Source organism: Lemur catta, chromosome 19 (assembly GCF_020740605.2).
Source record: "Lemur catta isolate mLemCat1 chromosome 19, mLemCat1.pri, whole genome shotgun sequence".
Lineage (NCBI taxonomy): Eukaryota > Metazoa > Chordata > Mammalia > Primates > Lemuridae > Lemur > Lemur catta.
This window is the reverse complement of record NC_059146.1, coordinates 32,172,132-32,195,313: the sequence shown is the minus strand read 5'-3', so window position 1 is coordinate 32,195,313 and position 23,182 is coordinate 32,172,132. Positions and strand designations below refer to the sequence as shown.

Below are 23,182 nucleotides of genomic sequence, written 5' to 3'. Positions count from 1 at the left end.
CCTCACCCCACCCTCTGTACCCTCCTAACGCCTCTTACCTTAGGAAAAGCATCCCAGTTGAGGAAAGGAAGTTTCTTTTTGATAGTCTAAAAAGAAAAAGAGAGAAAGAGAGTGATACGTCGCAGGGCGGGGGAGCGTGGATCAGGAAGCACTTGCTAAATGAGCGCCCCTGGTGACTGTGGTGTTATTGTTCCATAATTACAGTAAGAGCTAATATTCCCCAAAGCCTTATTCTGTCTGTGTCTGCCTTGTCCTAACTGCTCTATAGGCGTGATTCCATTTGGTCTCTACAGCAACCTTTTGAGGTAGGTGCCGTCATCATCCGCACATTACAGATGAGGAAACTGAGGCTCAGACAACTGCAGACATTTGCATGAAGCCACATGGAAGGTAGAGCAGAGTCATGAGATACAAGCTCTGTCCCAGCTCTGTCACTGACGCAGCCTTCCACGTGTGGGTGGGCCTCGGGGTTTTTCCCAGAGGATGAGTTTCTTCATCGAGGGTGAGGGAATTCAAATAAAATCTTCACTGATTAAGTTCTTCCTCTTCTGGAACTGTCTTTGCGGCCCTGCTCTTCCACTGCTATCTGAGGAAAATGGGGTGTAGCCACACCAGGCTCCGGGGAAGCTTTCTTTGGTTGACAACACACTGGGCAGCATCCAGGCAGGGCAGGGCAGTTACTCCCTCCTGGAACTCAGGGAGGAGCCAAAAGGCTTAAAACCAGAATGAGCTGCCACCACCCTGGACAGACGGCCCGGAGAGTAGGGGCACGCAAGCACTCACCTCAAAGAGCGCGTGCCAGTTCAGGAATTCCTCAGTCTTAAAAGCCTGTGGAGAGAGACCAGAAACAGGTGGGGGGTGGGGGGGACGGAGCTCACCCCCCTTGGCCCTCCAGAAAAGCTGAGGGGACCGTGGCAGCTCTGCAAGCTCTACCAGGGCGTTTATCTCCTCTACAATGTGGACATCAGAATTGTACTTACAGATCGCAACTTGTCAATGTTCAAGAACTGAGGGTTAAAGGCCTAGGTGAAAAAGCACGTTGTTAAGAAAGTTGCTAAGGGGCACGAGGAGACAGGGGACGCACTCATGGCTGGAGTGCGTGGGGGGACAGATGGCTCACCTCGGACCCCGCCACGTAGTTCCCGATGGTGCTTTCTTCCTGGAAAGTAAGAGGGCAAATAGGAAGCAAATGGTCACATGATGACAGGTCCCTCCCTCCCGCCCCTCCTTGCCAGTCCCTGAGAGAATACAGCCTGTTCTCCACCGCGGGGCCTCGGAGCGTTAACACACTCTGTTCCAGTCGAGCACGTGCTTGGCAGACACACGAGGTGAGGAGCAGGTGTGGAAAAAGGCAGGTGTAAGACAGAAGTTCAAAGCCCAGACCTGCGTCCACGGGGGCAGCAGGTGGAAAGGGCAGAGCAAAGAGGGCTCCTCCCAGGAGAAACTAGCTGGCGTTGTTCTGCGGCTGAGTCGGGGTGTTGCGGAGACACCCATGCTCGGACCTCATTGCTGGGTGGGGAAGGTCGGCAGGCAGAGGGGAGCCATGCTGCTGAGGCGACCTGGTTTGCTTTGTCCCTTTACTGCCACCAGCGTTGGCGTCTCCTTTTCCCTCCTCCCTTTGGCGAAGCCCCCAGGCCACAGAGCATCCCACCTTGTCGGCTCCCTTCTTCCTTCCTCCCCCAACAGAGGCCTCAAACTCCAGCCCACAGCCTAGACCCAAATGTCCGGATCTCACAGCAGTGTGGCTTACCTGTTTTTGAATTTGAGTTAAACATTTTCAATTAGTAAGAATTCATAAATAAATCCAGATTTCTAGTTTCTCCTGAAAATTTTAAGACGGAACACTGGGCACATTTCCCCCTCTGCAGCAGTGAGAGGAGTGGAGACTGCCCCCTTTTAGATTGGGGCCCCCCTGCTCCCCGACACCACTAGCTTGGACCCTCAGCAGATGAGTCTGTGACCTCCGCCTTGGACTTTTAAATCCAGAATGGACAGCAGTGTTCCTCTCCAGCTGGGGCTGGGTCATAAGGATTCTGGATCATAGATTGGGCTGAGCCCAGATGACCCATCTCAGCCCCTGTCTCCTGGGATTCAGTAAACTGACCACCCCATGCTTCCATCCCGTCCAGAAACATAAGCATCTCTGTTCCTCGACGTCTCCCCAGGGATGCTCCGCTCCCTGCCTCAGAGTCCCGGCTTCCCATACAGCCCCTGCCAACATCCAGAAATCAGAGCCACTTGCCCAGTAATGGACAGCAGGTAAAGAAATTGAGGGGTGGGTGGGTAATAGGTATAAGAAAACCCCGCAGGTGCTGTGCTCACCTCGGAACCCCCCAGGGCAGCCCCCTGGGCAGAGTGCAGAGCCAGAAGAGAGAGGAGAGCCACAGCAGGAAGAACTGGGACCTTCATGGTGTCAGGTTTAGGGTGCTCTGAGGCGGAGCCTCCCTGCTTGCTCTTTATATTCCCAAGAAGAAATGGGGTCCCCACCCCACTGACTCACCCCCAGATCTGTCGCCCACCCCCGGGGCTCTGGGAGGGGGAGGCAGGGCCTGTTCCCCATCTACCTGGGATTTCTCAATTCACATCCTGCCCCAGGCAGTTGGAAGGTGAGGCTGCAATGGGTCTCTTCATGCCAATGGCTGGGACGGAGACAGGTTGGACCTGTCCCTCCGAGGGATTGGCAGTGGGACTCAGGCAACCTCTCCTTTTGTCTTTGTCTCTTCCCCTACATCCCTCATTCCTCTCTTACAATTAAGGCTTTTTTTTTTTCTGCCAAATTCTGTCTGAACTCCTTAGACTGCCATTGAAGGCCTTCCGTGGCCTGTACTCAACCTGCCTTTTTAACTTTTCATCCTTTACTACCTTTATACGTACCTCACATTCTAGCCAAACTGAACTCCTTTCCAAATAGACCCTTCTTTTTCCGTCCTCCAAGCCTCCAGCCATGCTGTTCCTTATTCCTAAAATGTCCTATTTTCTCCTCCAGTTCTGAGAACCCAGTCTCTCTTGGTGAAGCTTCCCTGACTTGTCCCACCATCCCCGATCCCCTCCCAACACACACACTCCCTTCCCTTCTTGAAACTGCAATATCAATTTGTTTGTATCTCTCTGGCATTGCACCTGGAGCAATTTGTGCTCTTCTCTTGTTTCCCTTTGAGAATATTAAATTCCTTGAGGTCAGGAACTTTATCATGATCAGCTCTGTGTCCCCCAGCACGGTGTCTTCCACAGAACACACGTGAAGTCAGCATTTATTAGGTTGCATTGTTGGAACTGATATTCAAGCAGCCTTCTGCCAAGTTATACACTTTCCTCCCTCGGGGACGGCCCCCACCCCTTATCCACCTGCCCATCTTTTACTCTTGGGTCTTCGGAGAGGTGACTGTCTTGAACTAAGAAGACAGGGAAGAGAGAAGCACAGAAAAGCAAAAAGCAGGTCTGAGGGACACCCAACTGCAGATGGGATCCAGGTGTCCTGAACTTGGGGTGCCTACCTGTTTTGTTGCGCTCACCCCACCCTACCCCCAGCTTGGAAGTTGGATCATCTCAAAGTGACAAAACATCCTAATCAAGCAGCCTTCTCCACAATGAAGTTCAGGTGGTCTGACCGGTTCCAGGTGTAACAGGGAGGTGCCGGACACGAGTGGCCCTGTCAGGGCAAAGCAAGTCCTTATCTGCGAGTGGGCTGCTCACCCGGGCCTGATGCAACACAAAGCCACGGCAGGCTGAGGGCGGGAGAACCAGATGACACGGACAGTCTTTTCGAACCCAGAACTCAGTCCTCACCCTGCCTCCGCGCCCCAGACCCAGACATCCTGCCCCTCCTTGGCCGCAGGAAGCCCCCCCCCATTCCCCTTTGCAGAGCCGCCCAAGGAGACAGTGCTTGAGGAACACTGGCCTGGCACAGGTGGCCATGTGGCAGTGGATGTCACGTACGGTTGGTGCTACTGGAGAGAATGAGTTCGAGAATGACGCAGGTGGGTGGAGCTCCTCCCAAAAGGTTTTCTGGAGGACACAAGTTTTTGTGTGCAATGAATTCTTACTAATTAGCGAACAGTGACTGAAAAAGCTCCTTGACCACCACTCTGTCGGCACGCGGTCAACTCCAGGAGTGGAAGGAAGGAAGAATGAGACAAAAAAGAGCTGATCGGCTCTTTTTTGTGCGATCAGCTACAATCAGACGTGCTGATGGAGGGACCCCGAGTCAGTTTTGCCACGGGTAATCCAAAGCAGCGGGCGGTCCAAATGCCATCTTCTGTTTGGCTCTAGAATCTAGTCTGTGATTGTTCTGTGGCAACAAATTGACCTCCCTGTGTTTTCCTCTCCACCTAATGGTGCTAATAATGTTAGCCATTTATTGAGGGCTTACTATGTGGCAGGCCTTGTGCTAAGTGCTCCGAATACGTGATGTCGTTGAAATGTCACAGTGATTCTGTGAAGTAGGTACTGTAATTATCCACATTCTATAGGCAGGGGAACCACAGCATATAGATGTTAAATAACTTATCCCAGGTCATACGGCCAGTGTGTGACAGAGCCGGCATTAGAACCCCGGGCTTCCAAATCCGGAGCCTGATTGCTCCGTTGCCATACTGCGGAGTAGTGTCCTACAAAGGGCGCGGCCAGCCTGTGTAACCTTGTGTGAGTTAGACCTATGCCCAGAGAGTCGGGCAGGGTGCATTGAAGCCCCCTAGCGCCCTTTACCGGGTGTCCTTTTGTGGTGCGCAGCCTGCACAGCTGTACGTGGCAGCTCTGAGCATTTGTGCACTGATTTCAGTGAACTGAACTTCACATTCTTGGGCGGAATGAAAACGGAGAACTAAGAGGCTGCTGGCACTCAATGAATGTGTGCCCCAGAATGAGCCTGCAATTGCCTCAGTTTCCAGATGCCTCTAATAGTGTGAACATCTTGACACACCAAGTATGTGTTTAAAGAATAGTGTTCTAGTTCTGTTCTGGTGTTTAAAGTTCTAGATTTTAAAGATAGGTACTTTTGTCTAATGCCTCCAAACACGATGCTCCAACTATGTCATGTGCTCTACCACAGAAATTCTGTTCCTAAGCTGAAGAAAAAACTGGCTGTGTTGGGCTTGCAATTTGTTTCCATTTGGCAGCTTCCTGATAGAAATTTCCAGGGTAATTTCATCTTTACGTGATTTTGCTGTAAGTGCTAGCTTTAGAATCCGGTGTCTCTCTCCAAGCTCCTCCCATCTCCCCAGTCTCTGCCTCAGCGAGTTTGTGTTCCCTGAGTGTCTGAGGTTCGGGGGCTGGGCACGTGGGGGCAGGGAGGGGTAGAGGGGCTCTCTCTGGGAGAGGGTTCCAGCAGCTCAGATCATGGGTGGCAGGAAAACCCACCCGGGATTCAGCTCCGCTTTGGAGGAATCACATGGGGTTAGTGGAGTCGGGCAGTGTCACAGAGTCTGACTCTGCAGCGTCCCATCCCCGGGTCTGGGTGAGTTCCTAGTTCCCGCTAGAGAATACCAGTAAACCCCTGTTTTCCCACAGGCTGCCCCCCCCACCCCAGATGTGCCGGAACTTGAGTGGAGTGTGGGTAGGAGCTGAGGCACACCCCTGATTACTATATTACAGGACACACCTAGGCGCTGGGAGCCAGCCTGCTGGGTTCCAGGAGGGAATGGGGGATTTGAAGGGAGAGACCCTGGTTCCTCAGGGCCACGTGAGCACCTAGGTGAAAAGCCTGGAATCCTTGGAGAGGAAGGGGGCTGGCGTGTGCCATATTAGGAGGCAGAGCTCAGGGCATCCGCATCCCGTCCCTTCCTCCCTCTGCCAATGTTATCACCACACCCAACAAAACAGCCTCATAGACCAGCGGGTCTGGTTCTTCCTTGGCCGCCCACCCTGCGCGCCCTTTGCTTACACCTCTCCCAGGAAGACTTCCTGGATTGGGCCCACTGAATTCCGATCCCTTTTTCCATTCACTAATGCGGAAATATCTGTCGAGTGACCACTTTGGCTCTCAGTGTTGGGAATTCAGGATGGACAAAGTACCTGCCCTAAGGAGTTTATGTTCCGGTGGGGGAGACAGATCACAATCTAATGAAAAATAAATAAGCAAACGAGATAACTTCTGAGAATGACAGTGCCATGAAGAAAACGAGGTGACGTGCTAATGACTGGGCATCCTTGGCTAAGATGGCCTGGGAAGGGACATTTGAAGGTAGACCTGAAGCAGCTGGAGCTCTGGCCTTCCGCAGATCTTGGGGCCCAGGGGCAGGTAACAACAGCCGTGTGGCCCAGGGTGACTCTGGGGAGGGGGGTCAGAGCCAGACCACCACGGTGCAGAGCGGGGATTTTATTCCAGAGCTGACGCAGAGTTTGTTCCGAGCAGGGAGTCCTCCCTGGCCTTGTGGGAGAAGGCGCTATGAGGAAGGCGCTATGAGGAAAGGGAATGAAAGCCAGGACTCCAGGAGGTCCCTGGAGAGGCCCCAGCAGGAGAGGTGGGTGGCCTGCCCTTGATGGGAGGGTCCCTTGTGCCAGAGGACCTTAGCCTGCGTCAGGTGTTACTTTAAACTTTAAGGGGCTGCTTTCGGCCTTCGGACCAGAAACGCCCCAAGAACTCAGAACCCTGCTGATCACATCCACGTCTCCCTCAGCCCCTGGGGACTGGCGCGAGGAGAGCCCGGTTCCCGGCTCTGTCCCGTCCCTCACCGCGCGCCAGGAAGGCTCGTCACAGTGTGGACGGAGCATCCTCTTGGGAACAGCCCCGTGTTCTCCTCCCTGTGGCCACCAGGGGTACTGCAAGGCCCTCGTGCGGCGCTGGGCGGGGAAGGGGATGCAGACCAGCACCGCCCTGCAAGGGCCAAAGCGAGCGGGCGGGGGCAGAGCCAAGGGGTAGCCCCGCCCTTTCTCCCAGCCGGTGTTTCTATCAGGTTGGCTCCTCGGGGCCAGTCTGGGGTCTGGTTCCTTTCATTTATTCACCAGCTGTTTGAAGCCCTGTGCCAGGCCCTGTGCCCAGCCCAGGGACGGAGCAATGACCAAGGCAGCCAGGGGCCATGACCTCAGAGAACTTGCAACCTGGGCAGAAGTCACTCAGGCTGGCAGGGTGCTTCACGTCCTCCTTTTACTTCCTGGTCCTCTGCAGGGGTGTCAGGGGGACACAGCGGGAGTGGGGGGCTCCTTGATCTGAGCACACTGTGCCAGCCTGATAGGACTTAGAGACTCCCACTGCAGCCTCCAGCCCTGTCCCAGGGGCTCCTCAGCCTCCACCTGTGGCCTCTGCCTGCTTCACTGGCACTGAGGGGGCGAAGTTTTCTGCCTTCCTCCGTCTGCGTTCTAGAAGCTCAGAGGAGCTGCATAGGAGAAGGTACTGGGTCTGACCCAGTGCCCCACTTCCTGAGCACGTCAGCCCAGCAGCTCCTCTCACCCCCACTTCAGTCTGCTCACGTGGCGGGGCGCAGTCTGCACCGGCCCCTGCTCCCGGTGCTGCCCTCTCCCCGACCCTCTGGGACGGGGCTCCCCGCTTTGAACAGCCTCTTCACTCCCACCTCCTCGTCTGCACAGTTTCGCTACCACTTTTTCAGACGACCAGAACACCTGTGATTGCTTCAAGTGCAGTGCGCAGGGTATTCAGAAGTAGGTTGGGCAAAGATTGCTTTTTACAGATGAGGAAACTGAGGCACAGTGAGATGAGCTAGCTGCTTCTTGTCCAGAATAAAACCCAGGTCTGGTCTCCCTCAGCCTACCATGTTTTATACGACTCCCAGGAGGAAGATAAATTATCTGCCCCTAAATCACTCTTCCATCCTCCCTGATCCAGCCCATCCATGTAGCATTCAAGAATAGAATTCGAGAAAGTCTTAGGGAAACAAGAGTCATGTTTTATTTCCACAGAGAAACTCAAAAGCAGGCAGCTCCACCCGAAGAACCGTCAGTGACTTCGGGTCACAAGACGGAGTGGGTAGGAAGTGGCTGGTTTACCCAGAGGCTGGTGGTCGCGGGACACCACAGTGCAGTGGGAGGAAACAAGGAGCAGACAGACCCGGTCCCCAGCCTAGAACGTGGAGGTGTCAGCACCCAGACCAGGGCTGGCACGGGGTGGGAGCGCTGGGGGTTGGGGGGGCCGTCAGGCTCCTGACGACCTGTGTTTCCAGGCCTCAGTCACGATGGGGAATAGTTTTCTAGAAGAAAGGACAAGATCAAATGATAGAATGTGGCCACGGCTGGAGCTGCTGAAACCAAATGTGCTTTCGCTCAGCCTCCGGGCTTCTCTGGTCCTTTGCTGTCCCGCCTGTCCACCTGCCCTGTTCACCCTCACCCGTGCTTCTGCCCAAACCAGCTGTGGGATTCTGCCAATCTCTTCCCTCTCGCCCTCGGAGCCTGGCTTTGTCCGGCCTCCGAACCTTTCCGCCCGAAAGGCTCGCCTCTCCAGGTTGCTCCCGTATAATCTTATCCGGTTCCCGTCCCTAACCTAGACTGCCACCGTCTCGCTCTCAGAGCGTGCCCGGTGCCCCACCCCGTTCAGCCCTGCGCTGGGAACGCACAGGGTGTTTTCCAAGTGATCTTACGAGTCTTTCTCCACACCCCACCATGGGGTCTCCTCCTCCTTACTTCCCAGAGCAAACCTGACTTCCCGATGCTGCTGACTGAGGTCTGAGGAAATGCCAAGATCCAGACCCTGCCCCGAGGGGTCGCTACGTCCCAGCTCCTGGGACCTGGCCTTGTGCTGCTCACTGTGACACTCACCTACCAAAACTTCAACCAGTGCAGCAGGCTGGGTTGGGCCCGGGAAGCCTGCAGGACAAGGAGAGTGTCTGAGTGGACATCACACTGTCCCTTCCACACCCTCTGGCCTCAGGCCCCTTCATTCCAGAGCCAGACTTTCTAGGCCCCCATACTCACCGAGGAAGTAGCCGTGACTCCTCCCTGGAAAGAGAAGATCAGAGGAGGTGACGCGGGGTTCTAGTGGCCTCCCTGCACTCTGCTGTGGCCTCGGGGCTCAGAAAGGGCCCAGTGGCAGGGGCAGGCTCAAGCCAGGATTATTGCCAAGGTCATTCAGTCTATGGGATGTGTTGCATAATAGCAGATTTATCATCCTTCGTGCATTTTATCCAAGATGATATCGAATGTGGTCCCCGAGCACACTGATCCAGAGAAGTCAAAGGAGAATAGGTGTCCCTCCTGCCTACTAGGTGGACAGACTGGCCACAGTGGCTGGCGAAGTGGACACCCACCAGTAGGATTAACTAACTGCATCTGCACCTCCTTTCAGGCAGCTTAGAGTTTCTGGGCTCTCAGTAGAAGGTCCTCTCCCCAAGGGCGGGGGCTTTGTTACTCTGATGGGGGGAAATACCCGCCTACTTTTTCTTCGACAGCTTACTTGGTATTTAGCATGTTCATTTACTGCCGTTATGAGATTGCTTTCTTTGCAAGTGAGTGAAACAAAATTCTTAAGTATGTTTTTCCATTTATGTCCTTTGTGGAATGAAGCATTCATTTTCCCACCAAGCCTGGCTTCTCCTAAGTCCTAGCTTGCTTTCCTCCCCCTAACCCCACCTCCCAAAAAAGGCCAGCAGAGAGCAAACACTACAAAGAAGAGCTGTTGGTGTGTTTTGCCTTGTGTCACGGGATTTTTTAGAGCCACATTTTCCTCTTTGGAGGGTGCTGGTGTCCAGTCTTCCCTCTTGTATGGGATGGCAGCTGCCGCCCCCTGGCAGCCCTCTCTGAGAGAGCCAGCCAGCGTGCAGAGCATCGAGCCCTCCAGCCTCCGCTCAGGCTGCTCTCGGGGATCCTGAGCCTCCCTTTCGAAGGCACGGGGAGGCCTGACTTTCAGAGTGAGCGGATTCAGCCTCAGCCCACTGACATAGAGGACCCTGCCTGTAAAAGCCTCTCCCTCTCCCCTCTGAGGGGACCCTGGTGGGAAACAGGGCAGTTGCACATCTTACCTTAGCAGGGGCCTTGGGTGTGTACTGCCACCCGTAGCCAGTAGGGTACACCTGCTGGTTATAATTGTAGTTCTGTGGAAGGAAGAGTGGGCAGGGGGCCGTGGAAGGGAGGAGGAGAAGGGATGAAATCATTTTGCTCTGGAATAAACACCCCCCCTTCCTGCCCCAACTGGAACTTTCTTAAAGCCCCAGCCTTCTCCCCTCCTTGTGTCAGGTTTTCATTTCTTTCTGTTTTAAAAAATTTTATTGCAGATGGTGGTTCACTGTGTTGCCCAGGCTGGTCTCAAACTCCTGGCCTCAAGAGATCCTCCTGCCTCGGCCTTCCGAGGGCTGGGACTACAGGTGTGAGCCACTGAACCATGTGTTTTCTTTTCTAGAATCTCCTCCAGCCGGCCAGAGCCCACATCCTCACATCACTGTATCATCCGAGCCCAGACGGCCAGCCTCCTCCTTGCCTTGGTACCTCTCCCAGCTCCCAAGTGTTACTTGGGAGGTGAGGGTAGGAGACCAACGAAAGAGGGACCAGGACCTAAACCAGGTGGTCAGGTGGCAGATTTCTTACCTTAGAAGCTGACGCATCTTGCCATCCTCCGCCAGGCTGACAAATTATTGAAAGAGAATTGTTGAAAGAGTGAAAGAGAATTTCAGATTGGCCAGACCCAGGAACAAGGCTGAGAGGGACCAGGGCCCTTCCAGGGGATGCTGAGGGCAAAAAGACTCACCTGATCAGCGCCGCCCGCCCTCTTCTGTAGCGACGACGACGCGTCTGCACCCTGAAAGGGAGACAGGAGCCAGGGTTGGTGTCTCTTTGGTTCAGGCCTCGCCAGACTTCCCGAGCTCCGGCGTCCGCTGCCTGGGCCCCGCCCTCCCTGTGCAGCCCCAGTGTCTCCCCGACCCCGCCGCTCCCGGCCCGGGATAAGCGCTGCCTCCGGAGAGGGCAGTGAGCCCGGAGGAAACCGACGGCCCAGATAGATACAGAACACAGATTTCCACACCCCGGACTGGGGAGCCAGGGGAGAGAACCAGGTTTGGCAACGCCATCCCCACCCATGCCCCTGGAGCGCTGGCAGCTGTGGCCTGAGACTAAGCTGGAGCAACAGGGGAGTCGGAGCCGCACGGCTAGGGGCGGGGGGCAGACCCAGGCACTGGGTCTGTGGGCAGCCCCCGCCCACCTTTCACCCACACCAAACCCTTCTGCCTCTGTCCCAGGCCCCCTGAACCCCTGTATGTAAATGCTGCGTCCCACAGGCTCCTTGGAAGGAGGGGTGATTACCAGAAGCTAAGTGGTTAGGTTAGCCCTGGGTTGAAGGAAGGAAAGGAAGGGAAGAAGCACAAGAAAGCAGATGAAGCCACTTCTGGCACTTGGCAGTCCTATGCGCACGGCTCCCCTCCCCCCAGGGCAAGGAGAGACATTCTAAGCATTTGGAAAGGAGTCTAGTTCAGGCCATCATGGCTGCTCTGCTAGGATGCTAGGACTCCACACACACACACACACACACACACACACACACACACACACACACACACACAGAGTTAAATCCTAACTCTGACTGAACTCTCTGCCTTACCCACACCTGACACTGAACCTAAACCCCACTATTAGCCCTAATAGTAACGTCACAAACTGGTTGTCCTGAGGCCTCCAGACATTTTTTGCTTGTTTTTTTTTTTAAGACAGAGTCTCTCTCTGTCACCCTGGCTAGAGTGCCACGCCATCATCATAGCTCACGGCAACCTCAAACTCCTGGGCTCAAGCCATCCTCCCACCTAGACCTCCCAGAGTGCTAGGATTACAAGCACAAGCCACAGTGCTCAGCCTCGGTGTGCATTTTTAAAAAATTAAATTAGTTATAAACAATTAAAAATCAGATTTCTAGCTTTTCTTGAAAAGTCATCCAGCACAGCCACCTGGGTTCTATATGGGTGCATGGCGCCACTGAGCTGGGGGCCTTGACCTCCCCCATTGCATGGCCCCACCCGTCCAGCCTTGTGTTCTTGGCACACACAGGCACGTGAGCCCAGGGGTCTTGTTTCCCAAAGGCCACTGACCCCCCCCACATACTGCCCCCCTGTTTCCTTTCAGCTTTCCTCCCCACTGCACCCCTCCCAGCAGCAGAGGTGGACCCCAGCCCAAGTCCCTCCCCCTGGTCTCCGTCCACCCGCTCCCCCTGCAGTACCCACCCCGAGCCAGACCAAGCCCAGCAGAAGCAGCAGCAGAGCGGAGGCTGTGGCCAGCTTCATGTTTCTGCACCTGTGGAGGCCCCAACCCTCGGGCCTCCGCTTTTATCCCAGGGAGGACCTCCCATCCTACTCCTCTGTGACTCATAGCTTCTCTCTCCCACCCCACCCTGCACTCAAGATCCCGTAAAGTGAGGAAAGTGGGAAGGGAGGGAGGCGCCGTCCTCAGCAGGGAGGGTAAGAAACTGGGACAGAGACCTGGGCAAGCCGCTCGCCAAGGGCCCCGAACCCCGTGTCCCAGAGCTGGGGGTCCTCACTACGCAGGGAGAAGGTCTGCCCCCCTTACCTCAATAATTGTTTTCCAGTTGAAGAAAGGAGTGTTGCTTTTGAAATCCTGGAGGGAGAAGGAGAGTTGAGTGGGCCCGGGGGAGGCAGAACTGGGCTGGTGTGTGGCAGCCCACTGGGGAGGTTTCCAGATCGGGAGGAGGAGCGGGCTGAGAGCCCGGGTGCGGTTCGGGGTGGGAGGAAGATGAGCGGGCGCGGGAGACTGAGCGCGTTAGAGTCTGAGATGGTGTTGGTGCTAAGACTCGGGCAAGATGATGCCTGGCTCAGAAATGGAAAGGGGGCTGCCTTGGGGGAGGGTGGGAAGAGACAGGATGACCAGGATCCCCAGTTCTTCAAAAGAGGATTCTCCTACCTCCCAGAGCCGGCGGAAGTAGAGGAGGGCTCGCGTGCTGGGGGGCGGGATTTGGTGCTGCGGAGGAAAGGGGGCAGCAGGTTAGCAGGGGCCTGAGCCACTCATCTTGCCCGACTCCTGCTGCTGCCTCTTCTCAGCCTGCAGAATTCCCTCGTGACTAAGGTGGGGGGAGAGGGGAGCTGGGAGTCTTTAGGGACCTCAGAAAACTGATTTTGGAAACAGGAGGAAGAAGCAGGATCTCTGGAGGCTTAGCCAGCCCGGCTTCCCTCTCCATGCATGCACATACAGTGTTCTCTACCCGACTCTGTCGGCCTCTGGCAGAACTTAACTGTAGCAAAATCTCAGGAGCAGGACCTGGCCCGGAGCTCCCCTGTCCACCTGCCACGAAACCTCGAGCCCATTTCCCAAAGCTGTGGGGCTGAAGCCGCCCCTTCCAACCCTCACCCCTCCACCCCAGAACAACGGTGGAGACATAAGAAAGGAGCAGACACCAGCAGTGTGGGCCAGCTAAGGTTTATTTCAAGGGCAGGGGATGAGATTAGTGATGAGATAGTGGTGTTTTTAAGGAGGGAGTGGGGGGCTCCCCTCCATCTGGTAGCTCCTTGTCTGGAGGTCACGGGATGCGAGAGCTCCTCTGGTCCTGGGCAAAGAAATGGGTTCTAAGAGGGAGCTTGAGGGACAGGAATTCAGGGGAGCAGTGGGCCAGGGCAGGGGTAGATGGGCATCTGCTCCACAGTCTGCAGGGACCTTTTTGCCCAAAACTGTCCACCCATAAAAATCCAGATATCCCAGCCTGGGCTTGAGAACCCCCTACCTCACCAGGAATGTTACACAGAGCCCCCCTCTATTCACTCCTCGCTCTGGCTGAGGTCCTGAGCTCCTTCACCCCCCACCCCGTGAAGGAAAACTGGGTTCCATTCTCTTCTCTGCCCTCCCTGTCCTGTCGCTAAGGGATCTGTCCCCGAGGAAGCTGGCGCGGGTGAATCCTGCCCGACGACTGCGATCGCTCCCTTTACTGCCACCTAGAGTGGCAGAAACGTCGGCCATCTGTCCCGGCTCTCTGGGAAGCGTCTGCACGTGCCCTGGTTCTCTCACCAGAACCTACAGCCCTGCTCCTACCGGAAACTATTCTCTAGAAAACAGAGAACATATTTTGTGCGTGCAAACTGAAACCCACCGCAGCTGAAAACGTCTCCTGTCTTTCTCTCCCCGCCTCATTCCCCAAAGGTCAGACTTTGATTTGCCTAAGCACAAGTTTTATGAAGGCAGGGATCCAGGTCTCCATTCTTTTACGTTAAAGGCCAGAGACTGCACTGCTCACAGGGGCCGGGCAGGTGGCCGAGATGACCATGTCGGGCAGGGCAGTTTGGCGGCCAGGGAGTGCCCCATGGCAGAATGGCGGCTCCTCAGCTCTAGCCAATCGCTGCCCCCGGGAAGGGAGCCACTGTTGCCCGATGTTTCAAGAGAAGCCAGAAATCCCAATCGTTATGTGAAGGCTCTCAATTTCCAAACTTTGGCAACTAATTCATATTAAGAAAAAAAAAAGGGTGGCTCAGGACATATCTGTGAGCCACCAATTGCAGCTTCTGCCTTTGGCGTTTAAATCGTTCGTCTGCCCTCATCCCCTCCCTCCCTGTGCAGCCCCCTCCACTCGGGGGGTACCTCTGGTGTTCTGAGGTCCAGTCAGCCTGGCCAGGGGTTCCCCTGCAGGAAGGAGCGGGAAGGGAGCAAGGAGAGAGGGGTTCTGGGCCCCAGCCGTCCTCTAAGGTTGTGCATGTGCAGGGCCCAGACTAACGCTTGTCACCAGTCAGGCACTCGGCCAACATGGGTTTCCTTTTCCCTTCTCCGGGTGTCAGTCCTCGTGTGGCCTTTTAGCTCCCCGAGCTCCTCACTCAGTCTACTCCCTGTGATTACGCCAACTCACTCTCCCCTTAACCTTCCGGGTCTTGAAGGGGAAACAGAGGCTCGTAACCTGCTCAGGTCTATATGCTGAGCAGTAAAGACACCCACCCCCTCTGCACATTCTCAGCTCCTGTTTCCAAATCCTCCCCCTTTCCAGGTCTCTGCTGTCCTTTCCTCTCAGTTTGTTTTGTTTATGTTGCTTTTGTTTTTAGCACTGGCCTAAATACTTCTCTGTATCCCTCTCCCGCAAGGACCAAGATTGCATGGCCTTCCAGCCCTTACCTTGCTTATGGCATCCCAGTTAATGAAACCCAGCTTGGATTTAAAATTCTGCAGAGAAAAAAAAGGAGAAAAACCAAATTGGGTCATAATGTCATTGGCTTAGGGCTTCAGGCCAGGAGAGGTCAAGGGCCACTGCTGACTGTTGGTGTAGAAAGAGGACTTCAGCCTGGGGGGTCAAGGGTCAGGGGTTGGTTTTCTAAACCAGAGTGAGCAGAGCTATCTTGCAGACCTCACCTTCCAGAAAGTGTCGAAGTTGAAGGGCCCAGAAGACATCTCAGAGTTCTAAGGAATCAATGAGAAAAACTAGATGAGATTGAGAAGCCACTTTGTGAGCATGGGGCAGGAAATATTAAGTGTCAGGAGGGAGGCAAGGATTCTTGACACCACGGCCCCAGCCCAAGGTGGAGTGTTGCCTTCACTCACCACAGTATTGACTCCATTGACAGCTTCACCTCTTACACTGTCCCCACGGGACCCTTGCCCCTGGGTGGGGAAAAGGAGGACTGACTATCATGCGTGCCGCCTGTCAACCTGCCACCTTTGCTCGCCTTTGCTCGAGCTCCCTGTATTCTCTCTGAGAAGCCACCTTCTCTTCTTTATTTACACGGCACCTAAAATCCCGCCTCAGAAAGCCTTCCTAGAATGACTTGCTACCGTGTAACCCAGTCCTGTGAATTATATTCATACTCTTGCTTCCTCCCTCTCCTGTCCCCAAACACCACTAGCAATGAAAGTCATTAACGTGCAGCCCCACCGCAGGCTGAGCACTGAGCCTCTTCCTGCCGCGCTCCTACGTGGAACGAGGAAACTGAACTCAGAGGCGTCCAATCTGCCTCCGTCACCTGGACTCCGCACCCCCTTGGGTGGTTCCGGTCCAGAAAGCTCTGCAGTGACCGTAGCAGATGAGCAAGTCAGGCTTCCCTGCCCCGCTTTATCCGAGGAAGCCCGGGCTGAGGGTTTAACTGATTTGCACACACACGCCACGTGCGAGAGCTGGCGTTGGGGCCCTCGTCTTCTGACTCAAAGTTCAGTGACTTTCCAGTTCTCGACACTGCCGCCTTAAGTATGGTGTTTGGAAATATCTCCTTGTCCCATATTTTTCCTCTCACACAGTTAACATCGCTCTGATCCCAGTTGGAAGGAGGGAAGGAGGGAATGAATTGAGGAGGGAGACATGGCCTGCTGATGGTCACCAACACAGATTCAGAGCCGCTTATGGGAGGAAACTGACATTTCTTTTCCCAGGCCCTTGGCACACTCCACCGTCCCTCTGAAGCCAACCCTGCCCGCCCCAGGGCTCACCTGTTGACCGCCTTGGGAGCCCCCCGGGAGGTGACTGCTCTCTCTGCTCATTCCCTAGGAAGACAGAAATGGAGAAAAATCAGTGGGGACACAGGCAGGCTGGGGGTGACAGGGCAGGGTAGCAGTGTAGGCGAGGGACTCCTGAGTCAGGAGACTGAGGCATGAGCATGACGGAGGACTTCCCAGGCCCCCGAGAAAGAGGTCGCCCTCTCAGGGTAGCTCCATCTTCCCTGGCAGATGTTGTTGCAACCTCCTGTGGCTGGAGTTACTGCTCAGCTACGGCGTCTATGGAGAACATCTCACCATCTCTGTTTACACTCATTTCTGCACGCTACCCAAAATCCAGCCGGAAGGGCCTTTGCCACCGACGTATCTGAATTCTCCCCTGGCTGTTGGACTGAACTGATTCAAGCTGAAGGACCTGTCTGGACTGATGTTTGCGTTGGTCGGAAAGGTGACGCTAGCCAGAGAGCCAGCGGGAGCTGAGTGGCACGGCAGACTGCCTAGTCTCCTCCTAGGTGAGAAGTGGCTCCCCCCGAGTCCTCTTTCATCGCTGTGTGGAACACGGGACTCTCAGACCCCTCGTCTCTCCCTCCTGCCCAGAGCGGGCAGGTGGACCCGGCCGGGATGTAGGACTGTTCCCCGCTAGAATCGCTACCCCAGTGTGGGCCTCCGTCCCACTTACTACTGGCACGGTCTCTACTCTCAGGGCCTGCTATCCCCTTACCCTCGTGTCACCGAAGCCACCGGAGCCTCCCTGTCCTCCTCTGAGGTCCTGAGGGATAAGACAGCAAAATGCAGATCCCTGTTTTAGATCCTGAGATTATCCTCCAAAGTTAATGTATTGATTTTATATGAATCCTCTCACAATCCCAACGTATTCTCTTTTGGAACTTGTCAGAATCACTTTGCAATTCATTCAGGAGGTTGAAGGTCTAAGAATAGGTAAGAAAACACCAGAAAAGACAAGTGGCAAGGGAGGGCTCGTCCTGACAGATGTTAATATACTATGAAACTACCATAAATAAAGCAGTGTGGTCTCTGCCCCAGAACGGATGAACCAGTTCCACAAACAGAGCTCCCAGGAGCCCCCCCCAAATATTAAGGTATTTACAAATGGCATTTTCAGTCAGTGGTGGAAGTGATTCGATGCATAGAACTGGGAATATCAGTTACACATTTGGGGAAATTACACCTCATCAGTTTCTTCCTTTCTGTTTTTGACCAGTTTGCCCCTCATAAAGGAACACACAGCTCTGATCCAAAGTGTAGGACCAGACAGGAGCAGGGGTGGGCAGGAGCGGGCACTAGACAGTGTACTGCAAAATAAAGTCCAGACGGATTAGACATAGATTGAAAAAATGAGATTGTAGAAGTATTCATAGCACTAGAAGAAAATAAAGACCTTTAAAGCAATACACCAAGAGCAGAAACTGGGGAAAATATGATATTTTTGACTACTTTCATACTTAAGACTTTGGTATGTAAAAAACTAGAAATAGACTTACAAACTGGGAGAAATTTTCTTAAAAACCTGTATAAAATGTCAGTATCTTGAATGCATGAGGAGCTCTTCAGAGAGCCGTGTCCGCTTAGCCCCACCACCCCACCGCCCTCTCCTCCCACCCCGCCTCGCTCCTGGTTCTGCGACCGGGACGGGCAGTGCCAGCCTCACCCGAGCTTGTTAGATGCCGAACCTCGGCCCTGCCCCGGACCTGCTGAATCAACCTGCACTTTCACAAGACAGAGGTGATTCACGCGGATACCAGTGTAACTAATTCTGTCAGCGCCACGCTGCTGACATAAAGCCCAGATTTCCAGAATAACTGGGGGGGAACGTACTTTCCCGAACACTTCTCCCTGTCCAAGTTCACCGAATTCTGTCCCCTGGCTGGGTACAGGGCATTCAAAATGATTATGTTTCTAAAAGGACGGCTTTACGTGGGCTTTCTCACAGCCCATCTGTGGAGTACCATGTAAGGATTTGCAATTAATTATTACTTGGGAGATTCTACTATTTTTAGGACTATGAGTTTGGTTTCTTCTGCCTGAATTGTCCGTTCCCCTGGGCGGGGCGGGATGGGGCTGAGCAGAGCTGAGTTATGGGTGTTGGGGACAGCCCATGATGACCTGCAGTCACCACGCGAGTTTGGCGCTCACCTGACCCCCAGACCCTCCGGCCCCGCGGACTTCATTGCCAGGGTTGTCACACTGTGGGACAGAGAAAGGGAAGACTCTCAGTCCCCTCCCCGACACCAGGTGCTACCCACGACTAGCAGCATCTCCATCCCAGGGAGCCCACATCCACCCCACTCGGCCGCACTCTGGCCCTGTTCTCCGTGGAGCCCTTGCTCCCCCATCCCACGGAGGCCCCTGGTTCCTCTTCTTCCTCTCCCGGCAGCTCCAGGGAGACGGGTGCCCGTGTGCGCTCCCCAGCCACTCACCTCGGCTTTATTTCCACCGCCGCTGCCGCTGCCGGAGGAGGAGCCGCTACTGGAGCCCTAGGTGGGAAGGCGAGAGTTCGCATCTGTCTAAACGGACTTGCAAAGGGACCACTGGTTCCCAGCGGGATGATGGATTTGCTGTATCCCCTGACCAGGGCCGACCCTCTCTCCAGCCTCCAGACCTTCCCCGGCTCTAGCCAGTTGGTGGCTGAGACGTTCGTCTGAGCACGGGGAAGGCCAGCTGTGGCCGAGGGTATTTGGAAATGTGCGACGATGTGGGGACTCTGAGCTGCTGCCCACAACCCCGGCCCCCACCGCAGCCAGGGGTGGCAAAGCCTCCGGAGCCGGCAGTCCAGGAGCCGGGAGCCTGCCACCAGGGGGCAGGAAGCGGAAGGGACCCCTGGAGTCTTCACCTGGGAATTTGAGTAGCCGCTTTGCTCAAAATTCCTAGAGTTTTCTAAGGGTCTGTCCTAGATGGAGGAAATGAGGGTAGTACAAGGAGCAGTAAGGTAAAGCACCTTATGTTATTCAGCTTATAACTACTTCCCTCCTCTTTCCTGGGACCTTTCGCGGCCCCCAGGGAAGCCAGGTGTGGCTCCCTCTCTCCGGACACGGCTTCCCTCCTGGCCCCTCACCCATCCTGTAGGGGCCCTGTGTGCCCTGCAGCTACTAGTTTCGTCCACACCACAGCTCTGGAAAGGTCCTTGAGTCTCCGTATGCACAGTCCTGTCCCCCGTCCTCTTGGGAGCTTCCCAAACAAGTGTCATATTTTCCTGTGCCCACCTCCCTTCTTTCCTCCACCACCCCCAACTCTCCTCTGACTTGTCAAGTGGACGGGACTGCAGGAATAGAGGTTGGACTGGCAGGAGACCCCCCAACACGGTCACAGAGTGGAAAACAAGGGAAGCGGCGGGTCACCTCTTGTGGAAAACCACAGCTTGTATGTAAGGAGCACAGCTTGGCTGGGGCTGGGAAGGTGGGGAACAGAGGCTACGGGAACCCCAGGGTGACAACTGCCAGTGAGGCCACCCACCCAGGGGCGGTGGCAGCTTTCAGGGAAAACTTGGAGCCCATCTCCTCGGCAGGGACCACCAGGGGCCTCACCCCATCTCTCCCTCCTGTGGAGGTGGCAGAACTCACCCAGTTGCTCCCAGAACTGCCACTGCTGCTGCTGCCACCCCTGCCACTGCTGCTGCTGCCACCACTGCCACTGCTGCTGCTGCCACCACTGCCACTGCTGCTGCTGCCACCACTGCCACTGTCACTGCCTGACTGAGAGCTGCTGCTTCCCTGAGAGGCAGGAAGGGCCCAGAGCGAGGATCAAAGACAGGAGCACCAGGACTTCTTCCCCCCTCCCCTTCCTCTCTTGCCCATTTCCTCCCGGGGCAGAATGTCCAGGCTGCCCCTCTCCTCTTACCCCAGAGTTGCTGGAGCTTCCTCCTGATCCGGACGGTGGGGGGTTGGTGCACTGCAGAGGGACAGGAATGGTGACTTTAGAGACTTCGGTCACAGCCGTCCCCAGGAGCCAGGACTCTCCTGTCCCCTGTGGCTTGGCCTCCTTTCCCCAAAGCTGTCCCTCCCGCCTCCCCTTCCCATTCCCCTGCCGTCTTCCTGGCCTCCTCCCAGGCCCATCTCTTCCTGGCTGGACTTCCTCCCACCCCAGTCCCTCCCCTCCCATCCTTCTTTCTCTTTGTCCCTCCCCACTTTCCGTCACAGGCACCAGGCACGTCTTCGTCCCAGACTCTCCCTCTTACCCCAGTATTTGAGCTGCTGCCTCTCGTTGAATCATAACCAGGCTGGGCCACGGCTCCCTGCAGGGAGGGTGAGACTGAGTGTGGGACTCAGAGGACCAGGGAGGTGTGTGGGGAGTGTGGGCTTGGAGGGAGGGAGTGGCAGGGATCAGGGCTGGGGTGGTGACTTTACCTGAGCATTGGTCCCAAACTTTGGTGTCACTCCGTTGCCTCCTTGACCCCAGGATCCTCCATGAACATTGTTTCCAAAGTTGCCTGCTGGGCCTCCGGGGTACCCATGTCCCCAGGGAGTCCCTGAACCTCCAGGATTGCCCATCCCATGGCCTCCAGACGTTCCCTGCAAGGACACAACACCTGATGGGGGAGGGCAGGCAAAGTGACCGTGAAATAGACAGGAGCCAGAGTGAAACAGAGAGAGACAGAGACAGGGCCAAGGCGTAGAGGAAGGGTGCGTAACGTGGAAGGAAACTGCCCCAGACAGCCGCAAATAAGAGACCCAATCATCCTTTCAACCCTGTCCCAAGATTCTCAACCCAGCTTCCCAGCACTCACCCAAGCACCGTTACTGCCTGGCACCCCCTGCCAGGAGCTGTGGGCAGCATCTGCTCCGTGTTCAAGGACATTCCCAGCCTGCCTGCCAGCCTCACTCCCACTGTTTGCAAGAGAATGGGCTGCTTCCCCGAGCTTATTGCCCAAAGTATCTGCCGCACCGTTGCCTGTGGCCTCCCTGACTCCAGAGCCAACTGCCCCTCCGGCCTTTTCGCCAATGGCCTGTCCAAGCCCCTGGCTAAGGGCATCTCCCACTCCGTGCCCAATGGCCTCCCCAACGCTTGTTTCAGCGCCCCCCCCCTCCACCCTGCAGCGGGCCAGCCTCCCCACTGCCCAGGCACAGGGCCAGCAGGAGGCAGGCCAGGGACCCCTGCAACTTCATCTCTGCTCAGCCCCCTCTGTCTCTCCCGAGTGCCTTCCTCCCGCCCAAGTCTACTTCTTGTTGCCGTTTCTCTTCCTCCGTGTGCCCTCCTCTCTTCCCTTCTCCCTCCTGACGCCTTGTCCTTCCCTCCCTCTGGGTGTGCAGCCTTCTCTCTTCTTCCCCAGACGCCCCTGCCTTCCCAGAGTCCTCCTCCCTGTCACTACTCCTTATACTGTAGGTTGGGAGAAGGTGACAGGGCTGGGCGGCCCTGGGTGCCTCCCCCAGTGACTCAGGGCCGGGCCACCGATAGGGTAATGAGCTGTAATTGTGAGCCTGAGAGGCTGTGTCGAAACAGAGAGGGAGCCCGACCATCAGAGGGGTGAGACCATACAAAAGCGTTCCAGTTTCCCAACCCCAGGAATTTGGGGCACAGGGTGGGGGCAGGGGCATTTGAGGAGATAGGTTGGTGGAGCCTCCTGGAGGTGGTGGGGTGGGGGGACTTGGGCGGGAGGGGTCACAGCCAGGACCCCACCAGGGGAGCAAGGGCCCGGCGGAAGCCCAGTCGGACAGGACCCACCTAGGCATCAGCCAGCCTGGCTCAGGGGCACCAGAGTGACAGACAGTTGCCCTTGTTGGCTGTTCAGTCGGCCTTCCTGTCCCCCTCCGCCCTCCCACATTGTCACCTAAAGGCCACAGCCCTCACACTCTTGCATCCCTTCCCGCCACAGAGAGAGACTGTCGGCCGTGGGGCTGCGGTTGAGGCTCTGATGTTCTGGGGAAGCCCTGAGTGGGGACCCGAGGTGTCAGGGAAGGAAGTGGCCATGACCCTGAGAGCAGCAGCAGGATGTGTCGGTCTTGGTGAGAAAGCTGGGTGTGGAGCAGGGGAGCTGGGCGGGCCAGCCACCCCCAGGGAACGAGTGGGAGGGAAGGGCCAAGGGAGGGAGCAGCTGACCCAGGCGCCCGTCCTGTTTACCCGGCCTGGAGGGGGCACGCATGTGAGCTCACAGCAGGACTGCATCAGCTCACCCACCACCGGCTCCCCAGGGGCCAGGGTGGCACAAGGCCAGGAGCAGCAGGGCCCTCTCCCAGCCCAGCTCGGGGCACAGAACTCAGCCTCCCCAAGCCTCATCCCTGCTCGGCTTTTAACTACTAATATAGCCGCTTCTCCGTTCCCAGGGGCCACGGGGCCTCCCACTTGGCACCGTCCCATATCACTGGGACTCATCGCCGGGTTGGGAGGGGCCAGTTTCCATCCACCTTTCTCAATGTCTCTCAGTCAGTCTCTGCCTCCCTCCCTCTCCACCCCGACTTGTAACATCCAGCCCTTCTTACCATGTAAACACAATCCCTGTCTGTCCTCCCCAGCTCCTCCTTCCCTGTTATTCCATCTCTGACTCTTTAATGAGGATAATAATGGTGCTGGTGATAATAATAATAATAATTGCAGCTCCAGCTTAGCAAGGCTTTCCATGTGCCCAGCACTGCACTAAGCATTGTAGGGATCACAGAGCCCTGAGAGACAGGTCTTCCTATCACCCCGTTCAGAGACATGAAATTGGGGCTCAGAGAGGACATAGGGACAAGAGCCAAAGGAGAGCGGGGTGCGGGGGTAAAACTGGGTCCCCAGGATGGGTAATGGAGATGCCACAGGGCAGGAGGAGGGCTCCTGGGTAGTGCATTCGCCAACTCAAAGGCTCCTTCCAGAACTCTCTCACCGGACTGCACCTTGGCAGCGTTGTGTATCTGCCCTCTCCCTTCTCTAATACTGATGTGTTTCTTTAAACCAGCTTACTTTTTTTACTTAAGAATATTTA

At 55.7% G+C, this 23,182-nt stretch overlaps 1 protein-coding gene and 1 long non-coding RNA gene across 2 annotated transcripts; both read right to left on the bottom strand.

Moving 5' to 3' along the window:
• Positions 1-1,012: 1,012 nt before the first annotated feature.
• Positions 1,013-2,410, bottom strand: LOC123624478. The gene is made up of 3 exons (XR_006730135.1): positions 2,323-2,410; positions 1,121-1,159; positions 1,013-1,022 (listed from the first exon to the last, which is right to left on the bottom strand). It is a non-coding gene; the product is annotated as an uncharacterized LOC123624478 (long non-coding RNA).
• A 5,407-nt stretch (positions 2,411-7,817) lies between these two features.
• DMKN (dermokine) lies at positions 7,818-21,534 on the bottom strand. The gene is given in 21 exon segments (XM_045532326.1): positions 7,818-8,138; positions 8,704-8,751; positions 8,860-8,883; positions 9,903-9,974; positions 10,465-10,500; positions 10,625-10,675; positions 12,427-12,474; positions 12,778-12,834; positions 14,962-15,009; positions 15,196-15,243; positions 15,385-15,444; positions 16,264-16,317; positions 16,991-17,038; positions 18,424-18,474; positions 18,708-18,764; positions 19,848-19,997; positions 20,125-20,175; positions 20,462-20,518; positions 20,631-20,795; positions 21,011-21,307; positions 21,309-21,534. Coding segments are annotated over 20 exon segments (1,503 nt in total). The 5' UTR covers positions 21,390-21,534; the 3' UTR covers positions 7,818-8,138.
• Between the last annotated feature and the right edge of the window lie 1,648 nt (positions 21,535-23,182).